This window comes from Balaenoptera ricei, chromosome 21, assembly GCF_028023285.1.
Source record: "Balaenoptera ricei isolate mBalRic1 chromosome 21, mBalRic1.hap2, whole genome shotgun sequence".
Taxonomy (NCBI): domain Eukaryota; kingdom Metazoa; phylum Chordata; class Mammalia; order Artiodactyla; family Balaenopteridae; genus Balaenoptera; species Balaenoptera ricei.
Window position 1 is genome coordinate 18,293,569 of NC_082659.1, and position 21,187 is coordinate 18,314,755.

At 33.6% G+C, this 21,187-nt stretch overlaps 1 protein-coding gene across 5 annotated transcripts in view; it reads right to left on the minus strand.

The window, feature by feature from the left end:
* Window positions 1–21,187, minus strand: part of MICU3 (mitochondrial calcium uptake family member 3) — a 117,147-nt gene that overhangs the window by 34,501 nt on the left and 61,459 nt on the right. For 4 of the 5 annotated variants that reach the window (XR_009499862.1, XR_009499861.1, XM_059909265.1 and 1 more), the window contains exons 7-11: window positions 19,354–19,425; window positions 16,145–16,183; window positions 7,254–7,349; window positions 1,112–1,212; window positions 440–611 (exon numbers count right to left, since the gene is read on the minus strand). Coding sequence is in view for 3 of the 5 variants with exons in the window: in XM_059909265.1 (XP_059765248.1) it covers window positions 440–611; window positions 1,112–1,212; window positions 7,254–7,349; window positions 16,145–16,183; window positions 19,354–19,425 (480 nt within the window). In the remaining 2 variants the exon portion in view is untranslated. The remainder of the gene's footprint in view (window positions 1–439; window positions 612–1,111; window positions 1,213–7,253; window positions 7,350–16,144; window positions 16,184–19,353; window positions 19,426–21,187) is intronic. The other variant, XM_059909264.1, reaches the window with a different exon arrangement.

Here is a 21,187-nt window from a genome sequence, read left to right on the forward strand (position 1 = left end):
GCTGTGTTGGGTCTTTGTTGCTGCATGTGGGCTTTCTCTAGCTGCAGTGACTGGGGGCTTCTCACTGTGGTGGTTTCTCTTGTTGTGGAGCACGGGCTCTAGGTACGCGGGCTTCAGTAGTTGTGGCGCATGGGCTCAGTTGCTGCGCAGCATGTGGAATCCTCCCAGACCAGGGCTTGAACCCATGTCCCCTGCATTGGCAGGTGGATTCTTAACCACTGTGCCACCAGGGAAGTCCCAACCCAGAATTTTAAATTAATCCATTTTAAAGTTTAGCCAGAGCCCTTAAGACACAGAGGAAAGAAGGATGGAATATACCCAAAGAATCTATTAATCCACAGAGGAGCAAAAGAACTAACAGAAGGACAATATATTTTACAGACCTATATAATTACAAGGTAATAACATATGTAACAAAATAAAAATGGGGATTAGATACCTTTTCTTCAGGTATACTATAACGCACATTTTCCAAAAATACTGATGTATTTTCCACATTTGTGTATCGTAAAAGAATATGAGCAAAATCTTCTTCACTGATAGTATTCATCCCATTAGAGTAGGAAAGGAATTCTATTTCTAGAACTTCTGTTTGGAGGTTATCCATGAATCTATGACAAAAATACATAAACAATGAATAAGATAAATGAAGAGTGATGGTAACAGATGGTACTTAGCCTCTCAGGACTTTGGCTTCTTCATCTGTAAAATGGGCATAATAAGAATATCTTGCAGGGTAGTGATGAGACTTAAAGGAGTTAATGTGCCCTGCCTCGTGTTTACTGCAGCAAACACTGTATACATGCCTATTATTATTATTACTGCAGCTTACTGAGACTGAGGAATTGGTAATATTCTTTCTTCTGAATATATAGGAAATAATCAAGCCAGATATCTGGATATTTCTCCTCATTCAGTGACTTCCTGTTACATTTATCAGTAGAACTACTGGTACACAAGCACTGACGGGAGTGGATATTTGTTATACAGTATCTTTAGTTAAGATGAAAGCAGCAAAGGGGTGAGTGTCACTGCACTAAATGATTCCTAAAGACCTTCCTGACTTTAGCATGTTAACATTTTTCAATACAAATATAAAAATTAAGCTCACCTATAAAAATCTTCAAAGTTGAGCTCAGCTTTTCCTTTCTTTCCAAAAAAGTGTACAAGAAGTGTAGTATCTGTTACTAAGTTTGTAATGTCATCAGCACGCTTTAAAAAAAATCACAATTTAAAGGTTAGCTGCAATAAAACAAAACAGAATAGAGATATAATATCCCCCAAAGAACATAAATACATTAACATTAGAATGAAAAGCAGAAGGATGTATTAATACATGCCATTACAGTTAAAAAGTTCAAAATTTGAAAACAGAAATACAGATGAAATTGATGTTTATCCTCAAAAAACTTAAAGTTATGATTATATTAAGAAGTCTTCAACCACAAATTGTGCATATAGGGTATCTATAGTTTAAATGATCTAAAATAGTTAAAATCCTTTAGTAATCATCAAATATTTTATTTTTATTTAAGTAATTTACTTTGGATTTTCCTAATCAACCTGAAAAATTCCTTCATTTAGGATGTCCAAAAGAGGTAAATTCCTCAGATTATTGAACATATAGGGCTGACAAAAGAAGGGCCTCAAGCTTCGCAAAATAGTTTCCTTGAACCATGATTCTTCCCTATTGTATTCTTATCCATGACACTTTAAATGGAAGATACTGTATTTTGAAAGAGAAACTACAGTAATATTACCTTGGAATTTATATCATCTATAATTTTTTCCAAAGAAAAGTCTTACATTATTTTTTGAATGGATAAGAAATTAATTCCAGAGGATTTTCCCTTCCCCATTCAACTTGATAAACAAGTTCCAACAAATGTATTCTTAAAATAGCTTAATTATAGTCTTTATAAAGTTTAATGGCCTGAGAAAATCTTCCCTCTTTAATGTAGCTTTATAGGTTTCCTTTTGCTTCCCTCCTTCCCATCCCATTCCCTTTCCTTCCTTCTTTCTCTTTCCTTCCTTCTTCACTTGGCCATTAACTCATACCTATCTGATAAACTCAGTTACAAAAATAATAAAATTCAAGTGATTATAACCTCTCCCCATGTATTATCCTGGGAAATCTAAGAAAAAGTAAGAGGTTAAATAATAAGTATCATTTTCTATATTTAAAAATAACTGCAAATGTCCATCTAAATGTACATATTTGAAACTATTACTTCTTGACCAGAATCAGGATACCACTCCATAGAAAACGTAAGAAATAGAAAATATATACTTCTCTTCAAAGCATCCGTCGTCTTCCATGTTCCCTGATATAGTCTCATCTTACCCATCTTCCAAACACTAAATTTGGTAATCTTTTGATTCCTCCTAGCCCCCTTCCCAATCTTTCATGAAGATAGCCATTTTTATCTTTCATAACATTTGTTGGGTCTTTATTTCCCTTCTCCCTAGACCAAATATTATTCTTCTCTTGTAACGACTAGAATGGAGTTATAGAAGACTACATCTTCTGATAGGCTTTTTCCCCTCCAACATGCCCTCTTTTAATCCATGAAACTATGTTTCTAAAGTGATCTTTCTGCTACACGGATTACTCATGTCTCTCTTAAAGACTCTTTAAAACATGTAGGGTATCTTCTACTTTAAATTATCTAAAATTGTTGAGATTCTTTAGTAGTCACCTATGTAGTCTATATCTGTAATTTAGTTTGGATTTTTCTAAATAATCTCTAGAATGTAACCTCCTAATAATTGGTTTGGATGATCTCTACTACTTCTTATTTGAGTTTGCTGACAAGTTCCAAGTATTCTCAGGAGCTGGAATAACCGAGAAGTTCCCTATAATATAACCAACTCCTTTGATCTGATAGTGGTTTGATCTGATCACTTGGGGGAAAACGACACAGCCAGGAAGCCAGGTGTCACATACTATCTTTTAAATATACCTTCCTGAACAAGCTTATTATGAGTGTTGAGGAATATTAGTGGTGCCAGTCTTTCAAGGCCCCTTATGTGACAGATCAGTGTAATTTTTGAGTAGTGCTCAAAAGGCACTACTATTATACTTTCACCAGTAGCTTTAAGTTGAGAAGGTAGACTGATGTAATGGAAGGAGGACAGGATTTAAAATCAGAAGACCTGAGTTCACTGACTTTTTTGATCGTCAGCTTCCTTATCTGTAAAATGGGAAAAACCCTATCTACAATAACCATTTTCAGGATAAGGTTAGAATATGAATGTAAATGAAATATATACATGTTCTTATTGGTAGTCATAAGATGCTTTGGACAAAAGCATTAAGACCTTTGTGGGGGGAGAAGGTAGCTTGTTAATTATAGACATTCTTTTGTGATCATGTATAATCAAATCTAATCAGTTTATTATCCAAGGAACAGCTTAATTTAGTAGGGGGAGGAAATATTTGAGAAGGCATGCCTAAATGGACCATAACAGTGGAGGCTCGAGCCAATCAGAGGTCAGCATGAAGAACTGGGGTATCCATCTGGAAGAGAGAGCGGTGGAATGTGGAAGAGGGGCAAAGTGGCTGAGAAGAGGAGCAGGGATAAGGTCTTAGAACAAGTTGCTACTTCACAAATAAGCAGTAGCGTGGTGAGCAAATAGGATGATGAACTCAAGAGTCAGATTTCTGCTTTGAATTCTGACTTTTTTCCTCATTAGTTAAGTGACCTTGGGGAAGTTAATCTCACTGAGGACATAATTATCCTCAGGAACAACAATAGTACTTACCCTAAATGGTCGTTGTGAGGATGAGATAACTCACGTTAGTCAGCACTATAACTGGCATATTGTAAATGTTCAGTAAGTGTTAGCTATTATTATTTATTTCTGACAAATCAGTATATTCCAAGAAGTTGAAAAAGGACTAGACAAGACAGAAAATAATGTTGGAGCTTAATGCAAAAAAATATTTTTACATGGTATACTCTTGCTTCTTTTGTGTTATTGAAACTACACATATATGTTATATAGATCTAAAAAAATGCCTTAAAATGAGAGGATAAAGGAACACCAAAAGTTAGAGAACCCTGATAACATAACTATGGAATGTTTTCCTCTAGTGTTGTCATGTTCCTTACCTCGAGACATAATACACTGAAATGAGGTGGCTTTGTTTTACACAGGTTTTAAATAATGACCTCATTCGGCCAGTTTTTCTCATGCCCATTGAGCAGAGCAAATCTTCATTTACAGTCTTTCATCATCGATATCTTATTAGACTTAGGTTGCTCTTATCCAGATAATCCAGACCCACAGAGGCATAAACAATAGTTTGACATTAGAGAGAAAAATTAGAAAATGGAAATGGTGAACACCTTTTCCCCCCATTCAGTGAAACAGAGTGCTGCTGGGAGTCACTGACAACTGTACCAGTGTCCTTGGTGTCCTAACTGTGTTACATAACTTAAATCTCAGGAGAGCTGAGACAAAAATAGAGACTTTATCCCTTTGATTCTTGTGCTCATTGTTAAAATAAAATGAATTCAGGTGTTTTCATATCAAAGCAAGAAAAAGCCACAAAAGAACCCCATGAGAGGCCAATATCTAACTTTGTTTTGATTAAAAATTATTTTAAATGATTTCATCAAAAATGGAATAAACAAATTTAAAAACTTGCATAAAATAAAAATATATCAAGCTATTAAAGAGTTTTAAGGAATTCTTTCAATGTATTTTTATTGATTACTATATGATAATAATCTTATCAAGCTCTATTCATGGGCTGGAGGAAATTGTCAAACTCTTGATGTGTTAGGAAGGTTTTAAATAACCTACTGAAACTTATTAAGGGTTAGTAAAGTTTAAAGCAGATAAGAAAAAAATTTTAATTTCATCTGTAAAGCTCAAAACAATTTTTGTAACTCTGGTACTCACAGACTGTATTCAAAAGCTGCACGATAGACATATTGTACTATGAATTCATTATCTATTATTTTGGTTAGAAAGTGGTATCAGCTGTGGTATTCAAATTTTCATTATAACATGGTTTTACTATCACTGAAAAAAAATTTATGGTTAGAAATAGCTCTGGAATAAGAATATGAGAGGCTAATCTCAAATTTACCTACATTATGTAAAGAGAACTGCTTTATCTCAATATTTACATTTTAAATATAAGAGGAACAAAGAAATACAAATAGATTTCTAAGCTTTCTTTCTGAACTAATTCGAATCCTGAAGTACTGACAGTATAAACAATTCAATGTTTCACTGGCATCAGTAGTAACCTATAAGGAATTATAATGAGTTGTAATTTAACTACAGCTAATTCTCAATTATCTTCTCTAATGTGGGAGGGCAGTAACAGAGATGATCCCCCAATAATTATTTTACTTGGAAACACAATATAAGTTTTGTTTTCTTCTTTTTCTTCGTACTTCTCTCCATCAAATTTATTTTCATGATGTTTGAGTCAATTCATTAATTGATTTAGCAGCTTATGATTACAGTGTGGATTGATTACAGTTAATGGTGTGCTAGTGAACTGGCTCTCTAGGAAAATAAAAAAGCCTGATTTGTAGTGTTTGCCAACGTCTATGGTAGTAACACGCCTATCATGGTCAATTTGAAGGTACCAACGGAATGTCACAGAATGCTGAGTTGGGAAGAGATGTGCAGAACTAGCTCTGGGAAGCTGTAAAAGCCAGCTCCAGCACACATCAGATAGAGCAATAAACATCTTCAAAAGATCTTATGCAAATCTTATATAAGATCTTTGAGTATATGTAAGAGCTGACTGGTCTTCTGATATTACCAAGATTTAAATTAAATTTGACATATAATAAGCAGATTGTGCCTAACTGTGAGAATTTCTAGCAGAGTTAAATGGGATTGAAGATCAGTTGGGGGCTGAGAGGTGGACAGCCTATGGTGGGAAAAGACAGCAGGACACGACTGCTAATTTGAAGTTGGCACAGCAGGCTTGTAGGGGCTCTAAGGACTAGTGTCCCCCGTTGCTCTTACTTTCAGGCACTGACTACTATATGCCTACATAAATGATTACAGAATTAAGCACTTCTAAAATGTGTGTAAATGGACTATCTATTAGCACTTTACGCCTAAAAATAGCTAAAATTTAAAAGGTAATTTTTAAAGATTAATAATTGCTGGTCATAATTACATCATATTTACATATCCCAGACTATATATAGGGAAGAATGCTTTATTTATTTGTTTTAGGACTTTAAAATTGTGCACAAGTGACAAAATTAACATTTACAAGTGTTTGCCCTGCTCTAGAGGTGTCCACTGAGTAACACTGTGTATGTGGGTAACAGAATTCACTCCAATTCACTTCTCTAGATATTTTTAAGTATAACTTTTAAAAGTCAAACTTTAGAAAAAGAAACGAGAAGCCAACTTTCAAGAGAAAAAGATAATGAAAAAATACAGCTCTTGGTGTTTACTGAAAAGTCCTTTGCGGTAAGCCAGACAGCCATCTCTAATAAAGTTCTTAAAAATTCTTAATAGGGAACATAGAAAAGCATTTAATCTACAAGACATAGCCCATCTTTTAAAATGACAAACCCCTATTAACAGTGCCATAATGAGAGTGGGGTGGTGGGGACAGTCCACCTGAGGGCAGCAAAAAGGTATGTGTCTCTGTGGAATTCGAAAACAATAATGAATGATATAATGGTCAGTCTACTTTTAATTTTCCATACACTGGCAATCCTAACCAATGTCAAGGTAAAATGTCCTCCCTTCCCTGACTGACTGCTGTTAGCACACCTCCCCCATGCCCACCCTTGGTAAGCCACTCGCTATTAATATTAGGAAATTTGATTTTAAATCTACCATAACTCTAAAGCATTAGCTATCTTTTACCAAGTTAGAAGTTTCAGCATTTCATGTAACATTGCAAATTATAAGGTTAAAAGGTTCAGTGAAACTATAAAATAGTATTTGCAAATTTCCTGAAAGTGATCTTTAAGTGAAAAAGAACAGTATTTCCTTTTAATTAAGTTGGAAAGTCATGTTTTCTACAAGAAGCGAGTGGATTTACTATGGACTATTACAGGTGACCTTGCCGCCCCTGCCAGCACAGTTGACATATTCAAATATACCAATTTAAATATAGGAATTATTGCTTTACTGGAGAAAAAGGGAAAATATAAAATATATTTTGGTTTCATCGCTGTGACTCGAAAATGAAATGAGGACTAGATTAACAAAATGGCAAATAGTACAAGGACCTGGTTGAGGTTTAATTATACCTCTGCGAGGTCTGAAAAGAGTGCTTGGCTTGTATTACGTCTCAGTGTATCCCAATAGCTTCTGGAGACAAGTTCCTCAGCATCTGTTTTAAGTACCTGTAGAAGTTTTAAGAAGCACAGCTGAAATCTAAAGAATAGTCAGAAACAATGATAATTTATACAGTTTAAATCTCTTATAGCCAACCTTGAAAGGAAAACACATTAGCTTACCTTTTTTGTTTTCTGCTGCACACAGCAGTATTGTATTACATCACTGGTAAACCCAGGGCATTTTCAAAGGTGTAATGGTATATAACCACTGTTTCTAAGTACAATGTGGCTTTGTCAATAAGAATCACATTCTTCACCCCTGCCCCATGCCCTTCTAATGAAACATACATAACTTCTAACAAAGTGTGAAATAAAAATTTTATTCACACCTTGTGTGAAGTAAATTCATTTGGAGAAGATTTTGGTAATTTTATAGCAACCTATAAAAATTAAGCTTAATTTAAAAATGCATCATTGTTGGTTAGCATATATTATGTTAGTGCATCAAAGAATCAAAATGACCATATCCATACTTCAGAGAAACTAAATTTAAATTAATCGAAAACTTGTCAAAAAGAAATATGCAAGTTGAAGGCAAACCACTCAAAGCTGATCAGGGATTTGGTGTCTGTTGTAAATAGATCAGGTACTTTCTGATCTATTCCAAGGACAGAGCACTAGCTTCTATCTCGGTACAGGCTAGTCTAAAGCAGGCGATATCAGAATTAAGAGGCTAGTCTAAAGCAGGCGATATCAGAATTAAGAAGTGTAGTCTAATCTTTACATGAAATGTAGAACTACAGGCTTAACTTGGGTCTCTATAAACAGAAATAATTAAATGTGGTTTCTCTCAGGATTTACCAGGAAAGATTTCACAGATTCTCAGGCTTGGTCTTCTTTGGGTTATTGTGAGAAGAAAATGCTGCATGATGAATTTAGGAGTGAGTGGCTGATGATGAGAGAATTCTTATTTTTGTGTGTGTGCTAGTTTTCAAAAGTCCAGTGCCACTAATACAATTATAAGCATCTGGGAATTATTTCAAAGATCTGTGTTTTAATTCATTATTATGAACTAGAAAACACTGCCTACTGCCCATATTTTAATAAACTCTTAATAAAATGTTAATAATAAAGTATTATTAAGCAGGAATCACTTATATAACATAGATGTATTTATTACCATAAGTGTAAATGTAGCAATGTGGCAGAGAATCTACTCGTCACCCCCTTTAGTAACTAAGTAAGCTGTAACCAAGTAAAATTAACTGAGTGTAGCACTAGCACAGTTCATTTTCTTTTACACAGATATAGCAGAACCTCAATAGATGGTAACTAGATTAAACACTCTGCGAAGTTATCTAAATATTTTGAATGTGGATATATTTTTAAACTGTAATGTAGAAAGGCAGTATATAGTTAAGAAAAGGACTGTTAAACCAATCTAACTAGAAAATGAGGCTCACGACACTATTATTAGGAGGGTAACAGGAACGACGCGCTTGGTGAAGCCAGGCCTCTCCCCTACTTCCAAACCCTGGTCACCCTCACCCCTGCCCCACCCACACAGACTTTGATGACATTAAAAATACTTACAACATATGAAAGGATAAAATTGGTTTGACAAACTATATTGACACGGATCTCTATAGGAAAAAATGTACGTTGTGAGCCTAGAAAAGGGAGGGAGGGAGGGAGGAAGGAAGGAAAAGAGCAAGAGAGGGAGGAAGGAGGGAGCCATAGTGTGAAAAGTTCATATACCGGAATCCTAACCCCCCAGGTGATGGTATTAGGAGGAGGTGGGGCCTTTGGGAGGTGATTAGGTCGTGAGGGCAGAGCCTTCATGGTTGGGATTAGTGCTCTTAGAAAAGGGGTCTGAGAGAGCTCCCTTGCCCCCTTCCACCATGTGAGGACACAGTGGGAAGGTGCCACCTATGAACCAGGAAGCAGGCCCTCATCAGCTGTCACAATGAATCTGCTGGTTGGGTGATTTTGGACTTCCCAGCTCTCAGAACTATGAAAAATGATTATTCGTTATAAGCCACCCATTTTAAGGTATTTTTGTTATAGCAGCTCAAAACAAAGACAGAAGGAAAGAAGGAAGGAAGTAAAATAAGGGAGAAAGGGAAGCTAGAAGGAAGGAAGAAAAAGGAAGCTAGGGGAAAAAAGACAGACTTAGAGATGGGACTCTATCACTGTGGTAAGCAGAACAGAGGCTCCCTAAAGCGGCCCATGTCCGGACAGGTAAATACCCTACACAAAGTAAGGGTCTGCGAAAGGGTACACTCAGAGGTTAGGCAAACTAGGAAAAAAACCCCAAAATAGTAGCCCGCAGAATCAGGCGGTCAACTGTCTTTGCTATTAGTGATATTTTAAAACACAGAAAAATATAAACAAACAAAAGAAAACTACATCTTTATAATCTGTCCCACTATGACAAGTGTGGCCTGAGAAACCATAACCCGAGAACTGTAATTTAAAGTTACATGGGACTGCAGGTACCTGCAATGTATCATAGAAACAAACATATGAACACAAGTCTTTCCAGGAAAAACACACCCTTAACCCAGCCCTTAAAGAATCCACACAGATGCATTCCAACAAGTACATGCTCATAATAGGAAATTACTAAACATAAAAGAACATAAGCCACCATAAGTAGGAACCAGCAGAAACAACAAACAATAGAACCAGAGCTGCAGACTCTAGATATTGAAAGTATTAGATATGGAATACAAAATAAGTTTAATAAGTTTAAAGAATATGAAGTTGTATTTGACAGGACTTTTTAGGAAAAAGGGGCTACCAAAAATTATTAGGCTGATTAGAAAAAAGAACCAAATAAAACTTCTAGAAATGAAAAATGAATCACTGAAATTTAATATCATATTATATATAGCTAGAGAGAAAATCAGTGAACTTGAAGATAATATGAATAAAGTATACAGAATGCAGTGTAAAAAGATAAAAAATATGGCAAATTAAAGAGGAGTTAAGAGACATTAAAACATGAATAGCTATCAAAGCTCTAGAAAGTAATATTAGAGAAAATGGGAAAGAGGCAATATTCAGAGACATATTGGCAGTGGATATTCAAGAAATAATGAAAGCAAGCAATCCTTATATTTAAGAAGCCCAAAAAATTTCATGATAGATAAAAGCAAAAAGAGAGGTAGACTGTAATAAAACTGTAGAATACCAAAGGAAAACAGAATCTTAAAAGCACCCAGAAAGAAAATAGATTGCCTACAAAAGAATAATAATTAGACCCAGAGCTGACTTTTCATTTTCAGCAATAGAAGCCGGAAGACTGGGATGATACCACAATTTGCTGAGAATAAGTGTCAACCCATAATAATATATATAGTAAAATTCTTTCAAAATAACAGCATGTATACATATATTGAATCATTATATTATACACCTGAAACTAATATAATGTTATATGCCAATTCTATCTCAATTAAAACAAACAAACGAATCCACAGAAACAGAAGAGGCTGGTGGTTGCCAGAGGCAGGTGGGAATGGTGGTGGTAGGGAAAGGGGTGAAGGTGGTAAAAAGGTGCGAACTACCAGTTATAAGATAGGTAAGTCTTGGGGATGTAATGTAAAGCATGGTGACTACAGTTAATAATACTGTGCTGTATGCTAGGAGTTGCTAAGAAAATAGGTCTTAAAGTTTTCATCACAAGAAAAAAAAATTCTAACTATGTGAGGGGATGGGTGTCAACTCAACTTACTGTGGTGTTTTGTGAGAAGTACATATAACAAGTTATGTTGTACACCATAAGCTGATACCATGTTATATGTCAACTATATCTCAATAAACTGGGAAAAAATAAAGGGAAAAAAAGAGATTTCCAGAGAGAGGGTTTTTAAAAAAATTTATTAGAAGATCATCACTTGAGGATATACTTTGTGAGTATAAGATTATGAGATTTAGGAATGGGTGAGATTAAAGAGGGAAATACTGAGCAAAGAATAGCAAATATATAAGTAATTAGAAACAAACATGAATGATACATATTTTAGAAGTCTAACTTGTGGGATTAAAAAAAGACAAGGGCAAACGTTCAATTTTAAGTACCCATGCCAGGAGAGGAAAGAACGGTATTAAAGAACTTTTAAAGTCTATTTTTGAGAAAGCGAATAAAGATATGGCCTAATCTAAGACTTTATTATTTTATGTATTCTTATTAAAATTTCAAGAATAACTACACAAAGAAAAGAAATATAGTGAATGTCTTCGAAACTCAAAATAAACCCAGGTAATGCAAAAGAAAGTAAGAAAAGAGAAAAAAAAAACAGTATATAGAATGGCTAAAATAAATCCAAATAAGTTAGTAATCACAGTAATGTAAATTGACTGAATTTTCCAATTAAAAAGCATATATTATCAATCCAGATAAAAAGGAACCGATAAAATACACAAAATATACTTTAAAAAAAGACATATCCAAAATATAAGGAAAATGAGAGGTTGAAAATGATAAACCAGGCTTCTAGTAATGACAGACTAGAAAAAACAGTGCCAATCTTCTCATTGAGAATAACTGAAAAAAACTGGACAAAATATAATATAGATGTATCTTAAAGCATCTTAAAAGACATTATTTGCCTTTTGTACTGTGTTGACTGGTACAAAAGCAATGGTGGGTAAAATTGCTGAAGCCTTAGTACAATGACGGCACAAAAGACCAAAGTCATTACATTCTTCAGAAGTTGTCACATTCTTCAGTTTCATATACTCATATTTAAAAAAAAAGTTTCACTTAAGAATGTACTTGCTGAAGAATAAAACTCAAAATTGTGTTAATTTAATCTTTGAGCACACATCTTTTTAACATTCGGTGTGAAGGGAAACGTGCATAAAGCACTTCTGTCTAATGAAGTACTGTGGTTGCCTTGAGAAAAAACATCTATGCGGTGGTTTGTGTTGCAAGGTAGACTAGCCACTTTTTTCATGAACCATCATTTTTACTTGAAAGAACAACGGATACACAAACTATGGTTATTTAGACTTTGGTATGTGGCAGGCATCTCTTTGGAAGATGAACCAACTGAGCCTGTTGCTTCAAGGGAAACAATTGATAGTATTTGTTGCCAAAACAATATACTGCAACAGATTGAATACAGAAGCATCTATGAGAAACCAGCGGTCTTCTACTAAGTCAGACATTAAAGAGATTTGCAAAGAATGTAAAATACCACTTTCCTCACAATATTTTTGACATTATTTTTCATAAAAAATGTTTATGGTAACATGAGAGTTTTAAAAATTATTTTTAAATGTATTAATATTTATAATTTTCTCAGTTTTAGCTTCTTATATGGCAAAAATAGATGAATATAACCAACATAAACAAAAGTTCTTTTGGATTCTCAATAATCTTCAACAATGTAAAGGGGTCCTGAGACCAAAACGTTTGAGCACTGCTGCTTATAGCAATAAAAGTGAATGAACTAGGACCAGATACAATAACACAGATGTAGCTGCCAATCATGATGTTGAGTCAAAGAAGCAACACATAGAAAAACTCATTTAATATGATCCCATTTATATGAAGATCAAAAATGGGCAAAACTAAACTATATTGTTTAGGATACATAAGTAGGTCATAAAACCTCAAAGCAAAGCAAAGAAATGAATGACATAAAAAGTCTTGATTGTGGTTATCTTTTGAAGGAGAAGAAGGGATTATGATTGGAGACATATGAAGGGGCTTCTTGGGGTACGGCAAAGGCAATGTTTTATTTCTTGATCTATATTATATAGTAGTTAAACTTTTATTGTTTTTTGTTTTGTTTTATATTTACGTTCTATCAGCAGTATATTTCTGAACTAAAATACATATTTAAAAAATCAGGGAAAGCTTCATTATCACTAGAGGTAAAAATAGACAATAAAAAACACAAAATGGAAAATAACATGTTAATAAAAATAAACGTAGTATATTTATTTTGACAATAAAATAGATTTTTAACACAAACACATTTCTAGAGATCTAGGGATAGTATATAATCAAAGATTTAACTTGCTAAGACGATTTAAGTAATCTATATTCTTATACAGGCAATAAGAAGGCTTTGAAATATACAAAATAAACAAAACCAGAATTATAAGTAGAAATTAACAAGTCTATCATTGTAATGCGTAATTTAACACACTATTTGACAGAACAGCAGAAAAAAACATTAGTAATGATAGAGATTTAAAACACATAATTAATATGTTTGGTCATATATATATTGCAACCCTGTACCCAAAATTAAAGAATACACATTCTTTTCAAACACAGATCATTTATGAATATTGACATTGTTTTAGTCCATAAAACAAGTTCAACCCATGTCAAAAAATTATATAAAAATTGGTACATTTTTTGACTACAATGAAATTTGGGTAATAAAGATAATCTTTAAAAAATTTGTAAAATATAAGGTATGTCAAAGTCAAATATACTTGACTTTTGCATTATTTATTCTTTTGAATGTTTTATATTTCTTTTCATTACTGTAGTAAGATAATCAAGAGCTGACTATATGAGAAATATGAAAAGAATCAGGGTTGTTTGGAAGAGAAAAGGCTGTAAGGTAACTATCTTCCAGGATACAAAAAAGTATGTTCAATCTTACACTGTAGCAAGGAATAATTTGACAGAATACAGGCAAAACCTACTGTAAGGATGATTAACTTTTGGAACAGGTTACTACAGAGGCCACAGAATCTCCGTCTCTATAGTAAAATCCAGAGGCCCTGCCTTTCCTGAAGGAACTTCTTCCTAAAGATAGAATCTTAGGTTATATTCAGCTCCATGAACTACACTCAAATTAGATCCTTTATCGCTCCAGTTGATCTACAATTCTGGAAACTAGTAGAAAATTGCCAGTTAATTCATAATGTTATACTAATATATTTGTGAAAACATACATCAATGATATTTCATATAAATGTTCAGGCTGTCTGAATTTTTTTCTAATTTTAAATAAATCTTCCTTGTTTGCTTGCATTTTTTTTGAAAATAATCATTCCTTTCTGAGCAAAAATTTTCCTATTATACGAAAAAAAGTCAGTTTATATAGCCAACTAAACTAAGGGAGCTAAAACATCATGTAATACATTTAAGACTGGGGATAAAAAAATGACATCAAGTTATATCACTTTAAAATATGTATTTTATATTCTTAGATGAAAAACAAAGATGTCTTCAGTAAAATAAAAAAATATATATATATATTATCACAACAAAACGTAAATTACCTTCCTATTACATAAGCAAGCATAATATAAACAAAATATGTAATTTAAATCTGGTTCTCAATATTATTCTCTTAATGTCTAAGGACTACAATTTGCATATGTAGCTTAAACTAGAGCTATATTAGTACCTATTTCCTTTTAACAATATTACTCTGAAATATATTTTTTAAAAAACCATTTGTCACCTGTATGAAAATTATTTATGAGTTTAAAAGAAAAATATAAATTGCCACAGTTGGAAAAATGGTTCATGCAATGACATATTAGATTAGAAAAATAAATTAAAAAGTCATAATTATTATTAACATTTATTAAGTTTCACAGGGCATATGGCATTAGAATCTATGAGATTTTCATCTTACGCATTCTTACATATTTTTGAAATAATTAACAGATGAATCTTTTAAAAATTTTAAGAAAATGGTAGACTTTATTTCATGGAAAATAGTACTGAATTTTGCAGGAAAAATTTAAAGTATCTTGTAAGGGATCAAAACAATTAGTCATAAGGTTCCCATGGACTTGGCTTGTTTTCCAACCCATTCTAGGTCCATTCCTTGTGACTTAGACAAGATATCTTAGGTTTACCTTATGCTGAATCAGCCTTCAGTGTATACTTAAATCTAGAACAGAATTAGTTTTTATAGTTTGGAACTTTTATTAAATATACAATACAGGAGGCAACACAACTAGAGTTTACACTATAACTGGAACACTTTCAGCAGGACAATTCTGAGTCAGTCACCCTGAATTCAAGAGCTTCTCTCAGGTGGAATTTGTATAATTTGAGGGATCATTCTAAGTGACTTAAGGATCCTTGGGGAAATCAAATGGACTGTGCATGTTTACATTCAAAAGGGGCCATGGCCTACTCTTAGTTGTGTAGTAGCTGGGCTAACCAACAAGCTCTGACTTTCCAGGAGAAAGGAAAGAAGGAAAGCGTAGTGTAAGAAGAGTACAGTTGGAAGATCATTTGAAGGAACTCCCAACTTTTTCAGGAAAAGATGAGTCTGAAGATCATAATCCTTTTTGAGAAGTAACATGTGATAGAGTGATATATAAAACATATCAAGTGTCGTCTTATACCAGACTTTTGTATAGACCATAGGCAGAAGGCAGGCATCAAAGGTTTTAGAAAAAAATTTGGGAGAAATACAGAAAACTAAGAAAAGTTTATCCATTAATATCTTCTTTACTAGAATTAAGAAAAGACTGTATACCAGATGGACAGATCCAGTTCTTAAAATACCTGTGTCCTGCAAGAGCATAGCCTGAGAATCTGCTCCATAAATTGTATTTGACTCTTCAAATACTACTGAAAAATATAAAATTTCAATTATTCTACCAGAGTTTTTGGTTGTTTCACTCACCTTTCCCTTATTTTAATTTAAAGCTAAAGATACATAATTGCTCTGTTAGTTTTAGTCTTCTCATAAATCTAGGAAGGAAATAAAAATTTTTGGCCTGGTTGCACATTATTATATTAGATAAATTCCTAAACATTCTCAATAATAGATCTGGCTTTATGAAGAAAAACAGCATTATCAAGTAAAACAGGTGAGGACTATTTACATAAAGAACATTTAAAGTATTGTACATACACTATTAGTAGGAGAATGGTATCCATAAAGTTGAAGACGCTGACATAGAGCACAAAGGGCCAAATGAAGTGTCACATTTCAGAATGAACCCAAGTATAGCAAAAGAAAAAAAGAAAAAGATGACAAAATAATCAATTAGGAAGGGCAAATCATTATGCTACATTCTATATAGAGCATAAACACGGTACAAGTGGGATAAATGTTAAAGATGAGTAGCAAAGTTTTTAAAATCTCATATAATTAAACATTAAGTGAACTTGTGCTCATTTCAACCACTTTCATTTTAACTTTTTGATAGAACTACTGCTTTGAGTAAAACATGTTCCTCCAAAGTATGCAGTTTTATTGAGACATGCTTCAGCGATTCCATGTGGGATAAGGGGGAAACCTAGATGCAGCAGCATGGTGGTGGGAATGGTATGAGACCTACAGTGGCATCTTCTCCTGTTAGTGCCATGACCTCAGGCAAGTTAACAAACCTCTCTAAGATGGTTTTCTCATCTGTAAAAAGGTAGGATACTTACCTCAGAGAAGTGTAATGAGGACTAAATGAGAGTAACATTTATAATGGATATAGTACAGAGCTTAGCACATAATAAGTGTCCCAAGAAATTTTATGCTCATTTCCCTCTTTCTTTCTGAAGCACAGTTAATTCTGGTATGTAAATATTTTACAATTTAGTCTTGCTCAGATTTTGATTTGGGTATGTAATAATTCAGTTTAAAGTAGCTGTATCGTTCTACTAACTAAAAGAGAATTTCGTGTTTCACAATTAGCTAATCTTTTTGAGTATTTATTATATTTCATACACGGTTAAGTGGCTACATGTTTTAGCTCATTTAACCCCCATAACAATCACATGTGCTCATTACTCTTATTCTCGTACAAATGAAGAAACTGTGGCACAGAGAAATTTAAGGACCTGGTTCAAGGTCCCCCAGGCAATGAATGGCAGAGCTAATAGTCAAACCCTGAAAATCTGGCTCCTGAGCCTGTGCTACACTGTCTCCCTAATGTAATCTATATATTTTCACTATAAGCTAAATTTCAATTGCTTCAAAACTCAAAAATCTCATCAGTTCATATACGCATTATTTAAAATGTGACAACTATTAACAATAAGTTACCACTAATTATTGTTATTGTTAAACACAGTGACAAATATTTGGAGAGAGCTGTATTGTCCTAGAGTGTTGTTTAGTTCAGAGGTTGTACTAAAGATTATTTCTGAATTGTTTTAAGAAATAGTTCTGAGAGCTAAATTCTGTAAATGAGATTTCAGGAGCCACTAACTGTAAGCTATGTAAGATAAACACCTCTGAGGTACCCATGGAGATCAGTGCCTTTAGCAAGCATTCCTTTACACATAAATAAGTTATATACTACTTATAAGTTATTTTTATCTGTTCTTTAAAACAAGTCTCCTTCCCCATATATTTGCTACAGAATGCTTCATTGATCTACGTATATTCATGTAAACTAATACAATTTAGGGTATGCTGATATAATTTAGATTTCATAATTCAGATAGACTTTCCCTAAGTAATCCAACTTAATGAAGTTTTACTATATCACTATTATTTGCATTAAATCATCAGTATTAAAATTTACTTTACCTGGGCTGCAATGACGCTTTTGTGCTGACACTGTAGCTTTTCCCAATGTGGGTTGTCTGCTATTATTATTCCCTTTCCTCTCTCCCTTTGTTACTCGACTTAGGTATTTTAGTAAATGTTAATGATTAGAATAGGACTGTAACTTTACTGGAAGATCCATTAAGTCCTTTCTGGAATTAGTATAAATAAACAGTTAAATTTGTATCCATTGAAATACTATCTACTTTATCACTGAGGTTTACCAAAAGATTCATTAACATAATTCAGCCTCCTTAATGATATTTTATTAACAACTTGCCTATCCAGTCAATTGGGGGTAATCCATCAAAATTAAAATAATTGTTTACTCTTTTAGTATATTATCTATAGACAGTGTCTTCTATTGATATAAGTGTCTTCCATAATTAGTCTACTGGGGGTGATTCAACAAATACTGATAAATATATCATAGTCAAATATCCTAAGAAATAATATGTATTCATAATCCTGATAATCTGCTTTTATTAGTATAAATACATACTTCGTAAACCTACTGGGACTGAATATGACACCCATCTGCTGCAGATAACCCATGTTTAAAAAAAACCTAATACATATCCTTATTACAATGAGAATAATAAAAAATGTTGCAGTTCTTTGAAGTTAATTATTTGAATTCCAGATAGACCAATTAAACTATTTCACAGGGCCATGAATTTGCAAATTAAACAATTATCATTTACATGCCAACAAAATTCACCATGTTTCTGCTATCTAAGTACCAGAGGAAGAAATATGCTACAGTGGGTAAAAGGGCAGGTTTTGGAGCTGGCCAGCCATGGGTTCAAATCTTGGTTTTGCCATTTAACAGCTATGGAATTTTGGACAAGATACTTAACCTTTCCAACTGTCAGTTTTCTCATCTATAATTACAGATAATAAGGGAACTGTTGGGTAGAGTAAATGAGAAAACGCATGCAAAGCACCTAGTATAGTGTCTGATACTAAGGTCTCAGTAGCTGCGTGTTATTTTTATTATGTGAACCTGGGTTGTTGTCAGGCTGACATACTTGGGACAAGCAAAAAAGAAAACTAGTAGGAAAATGGAGGGAAATGTTGCTTAACTCTACCTTCAGAATAAGATGAAAACATTACTCTCACCAGAAGAAGAATCTATAATATATATTTCTATGAATGCAAAAACACATATTATTTCCTTGTTTTTGCTTCAACATTCATATTGTTATAGCACCACTAAATTTACTCACAGGTATAATTAAATCTTTGCAATTCACCTTTAAATTTTTACATGCATAATGATCTGTATTAATCTATTATATGATATACCCTTCAAATCTCATGGATAACAACAATACAGATGAAAATGATTTAATGAATGTGATTATGGATACAGATGTTTAATATCAATACTTGATATAAATATTGATATCAAAGCATATAAATACTGAAGCAATTTTTCTACATAAGAACTTTAGAAAGTTTTCAAGAAAGGGACAGGTCCAAAGTTACAGGCTTTAATTATTGTTTCTCAACATGAATAAAATAATTCTTGCCTAGAAAACCCCCCTGAAACTACTATAAATTATTCTTACCAGCATTGCACGCTTTTCTTCATCTCCTTTAGTTTCTCTCTTTTCATTTTTTTTCCTGAATATTTCTTGAAGCTGAAAAAGAAAACAATCAAAAATCAAATATCCAACAAGAGTTTCTGGGTACCTACCTAACACCCTGTGGTAGGTATATTCTAAAAAGAAAGAAAATAGTTAGCTTCATATACCAAGATCATTAAAACTAGTATAAATATGTTTTCTGATATCAATGCTTTTCCTGAGAAAAAGGCAACCCAGAACCAAAGGATCTATTAAATAGTTTTACTTTATCTCTAAGACACAAAGACGTGGAGCCTGTGGCATATACATAAAAAGAGATGAAGCCTACTGAGGGATAAAGGACATTGGACCAGAACTCAGGGGTCTGGGCTTGAGCCCATCTTCTGTCATACACTAATTTTATAATGGGGGATGGGTCATTCAACCCTCGCTGGGCTCCAATCTGCTCATATATGAAATGTAGATGAACTAGACGACCTCTAAGGTCTCTTTCAGGTAACTGAGCATCGTGGTAGGAACATGGGCTCTCCATGTAGAAGCGCTTGAGCAAGTTAGTCTAATTATTTAAGGCTTGTTTTCCATATCAGGAACATGAAGATAATCTCTTCTAGAATCTCTTAGGGCAGCATTTTCTTCCAGCTTTATTGCGGTATAATCGATAGGTCTTATAAAAATAATGTTGTGCAGAGTAAATATTACAAGTAATTACTTAGCACATTGCCTGTCACACAGTAACTTCTCAATAAATGTTAGCTACCATTATACAAGGCATTATTTCCTCTTTAAAATCCTATTTTACAAATGGAAGCCTAATCCTATCTCTATGTCAGTTTTCTGACAAGGTCATTGCTCTTGTCTGTGTAATTTGAACAGCTATCTCAACTCTTTACTTCATTTTGTATGGCTATAGTTGAAAGTCAAAATGTATTACCTCCCAAGATATGAAATAACAATTAAAATATACAGTACAAAATGTAAATGACTTTATTAACACATAAATTTATTTCCACACTTTTTCTTAGTGAAAAGAGTTTTTATTTTTCGCAAGGTTATTAATAATCACTTCATAAATAGGCAGGAGGATCGCAGATTTTAGACCTCTACATATAGCTTTGCCCAACTCCACCTCTACTTCCAAACTCTTCGCTGTTTACAAACAAACAACAAACAAAAAACTATTAGTACACAGCCACTGCAGAGTAGACCACCACTTCAAAGCAAGGGCAACTTTTGTAAGAGTGTACAGTGGAAATAAATAGAAATTCTGCATGAATGTTTTTACCTCCCGTCTCCACAAACAGACAAGATTCCGAAACACAGGCAACTTCCAATGAACTGAGTTCCAAAAGTTAATCTTTAAGACAGTGGGGTGGAACTTGGCACTGCTGTCATAGAAAGTTTATTGAAAATTATTTAGATTACTAGGCCCATTGTGAAAGTCCTATAATACAGCTGTACACTATCATGACAGAACTTTAGTAAACTAAGTCTGTCCATTTTAGGGTGTTAGGTACATCTCTCTATCTACTGCAATGAAACTGAAACCTCTCGCCTCCCCAGTATCCTGAAAAGCACTGCAGTGAGGGACCCTTTGTGGTTCCCGCTCCAGTGACTTGCTCAGGCACTGTACTCAGACAAGGGCCACATGGGTGTTAGATTAAGCCTTTTGATAGATCGCAATAATTCGTTTGCTTGCTTCCTTTTTAATGGCTGATTAGCTTTTGATGAGGATTTCTCTCTCTTCTCTTTCCTACCATGGAAAAGAATGATTGCATAGTTTCTCTTCTATGCTCCAGCCTCTGAAGAAAATACTAAG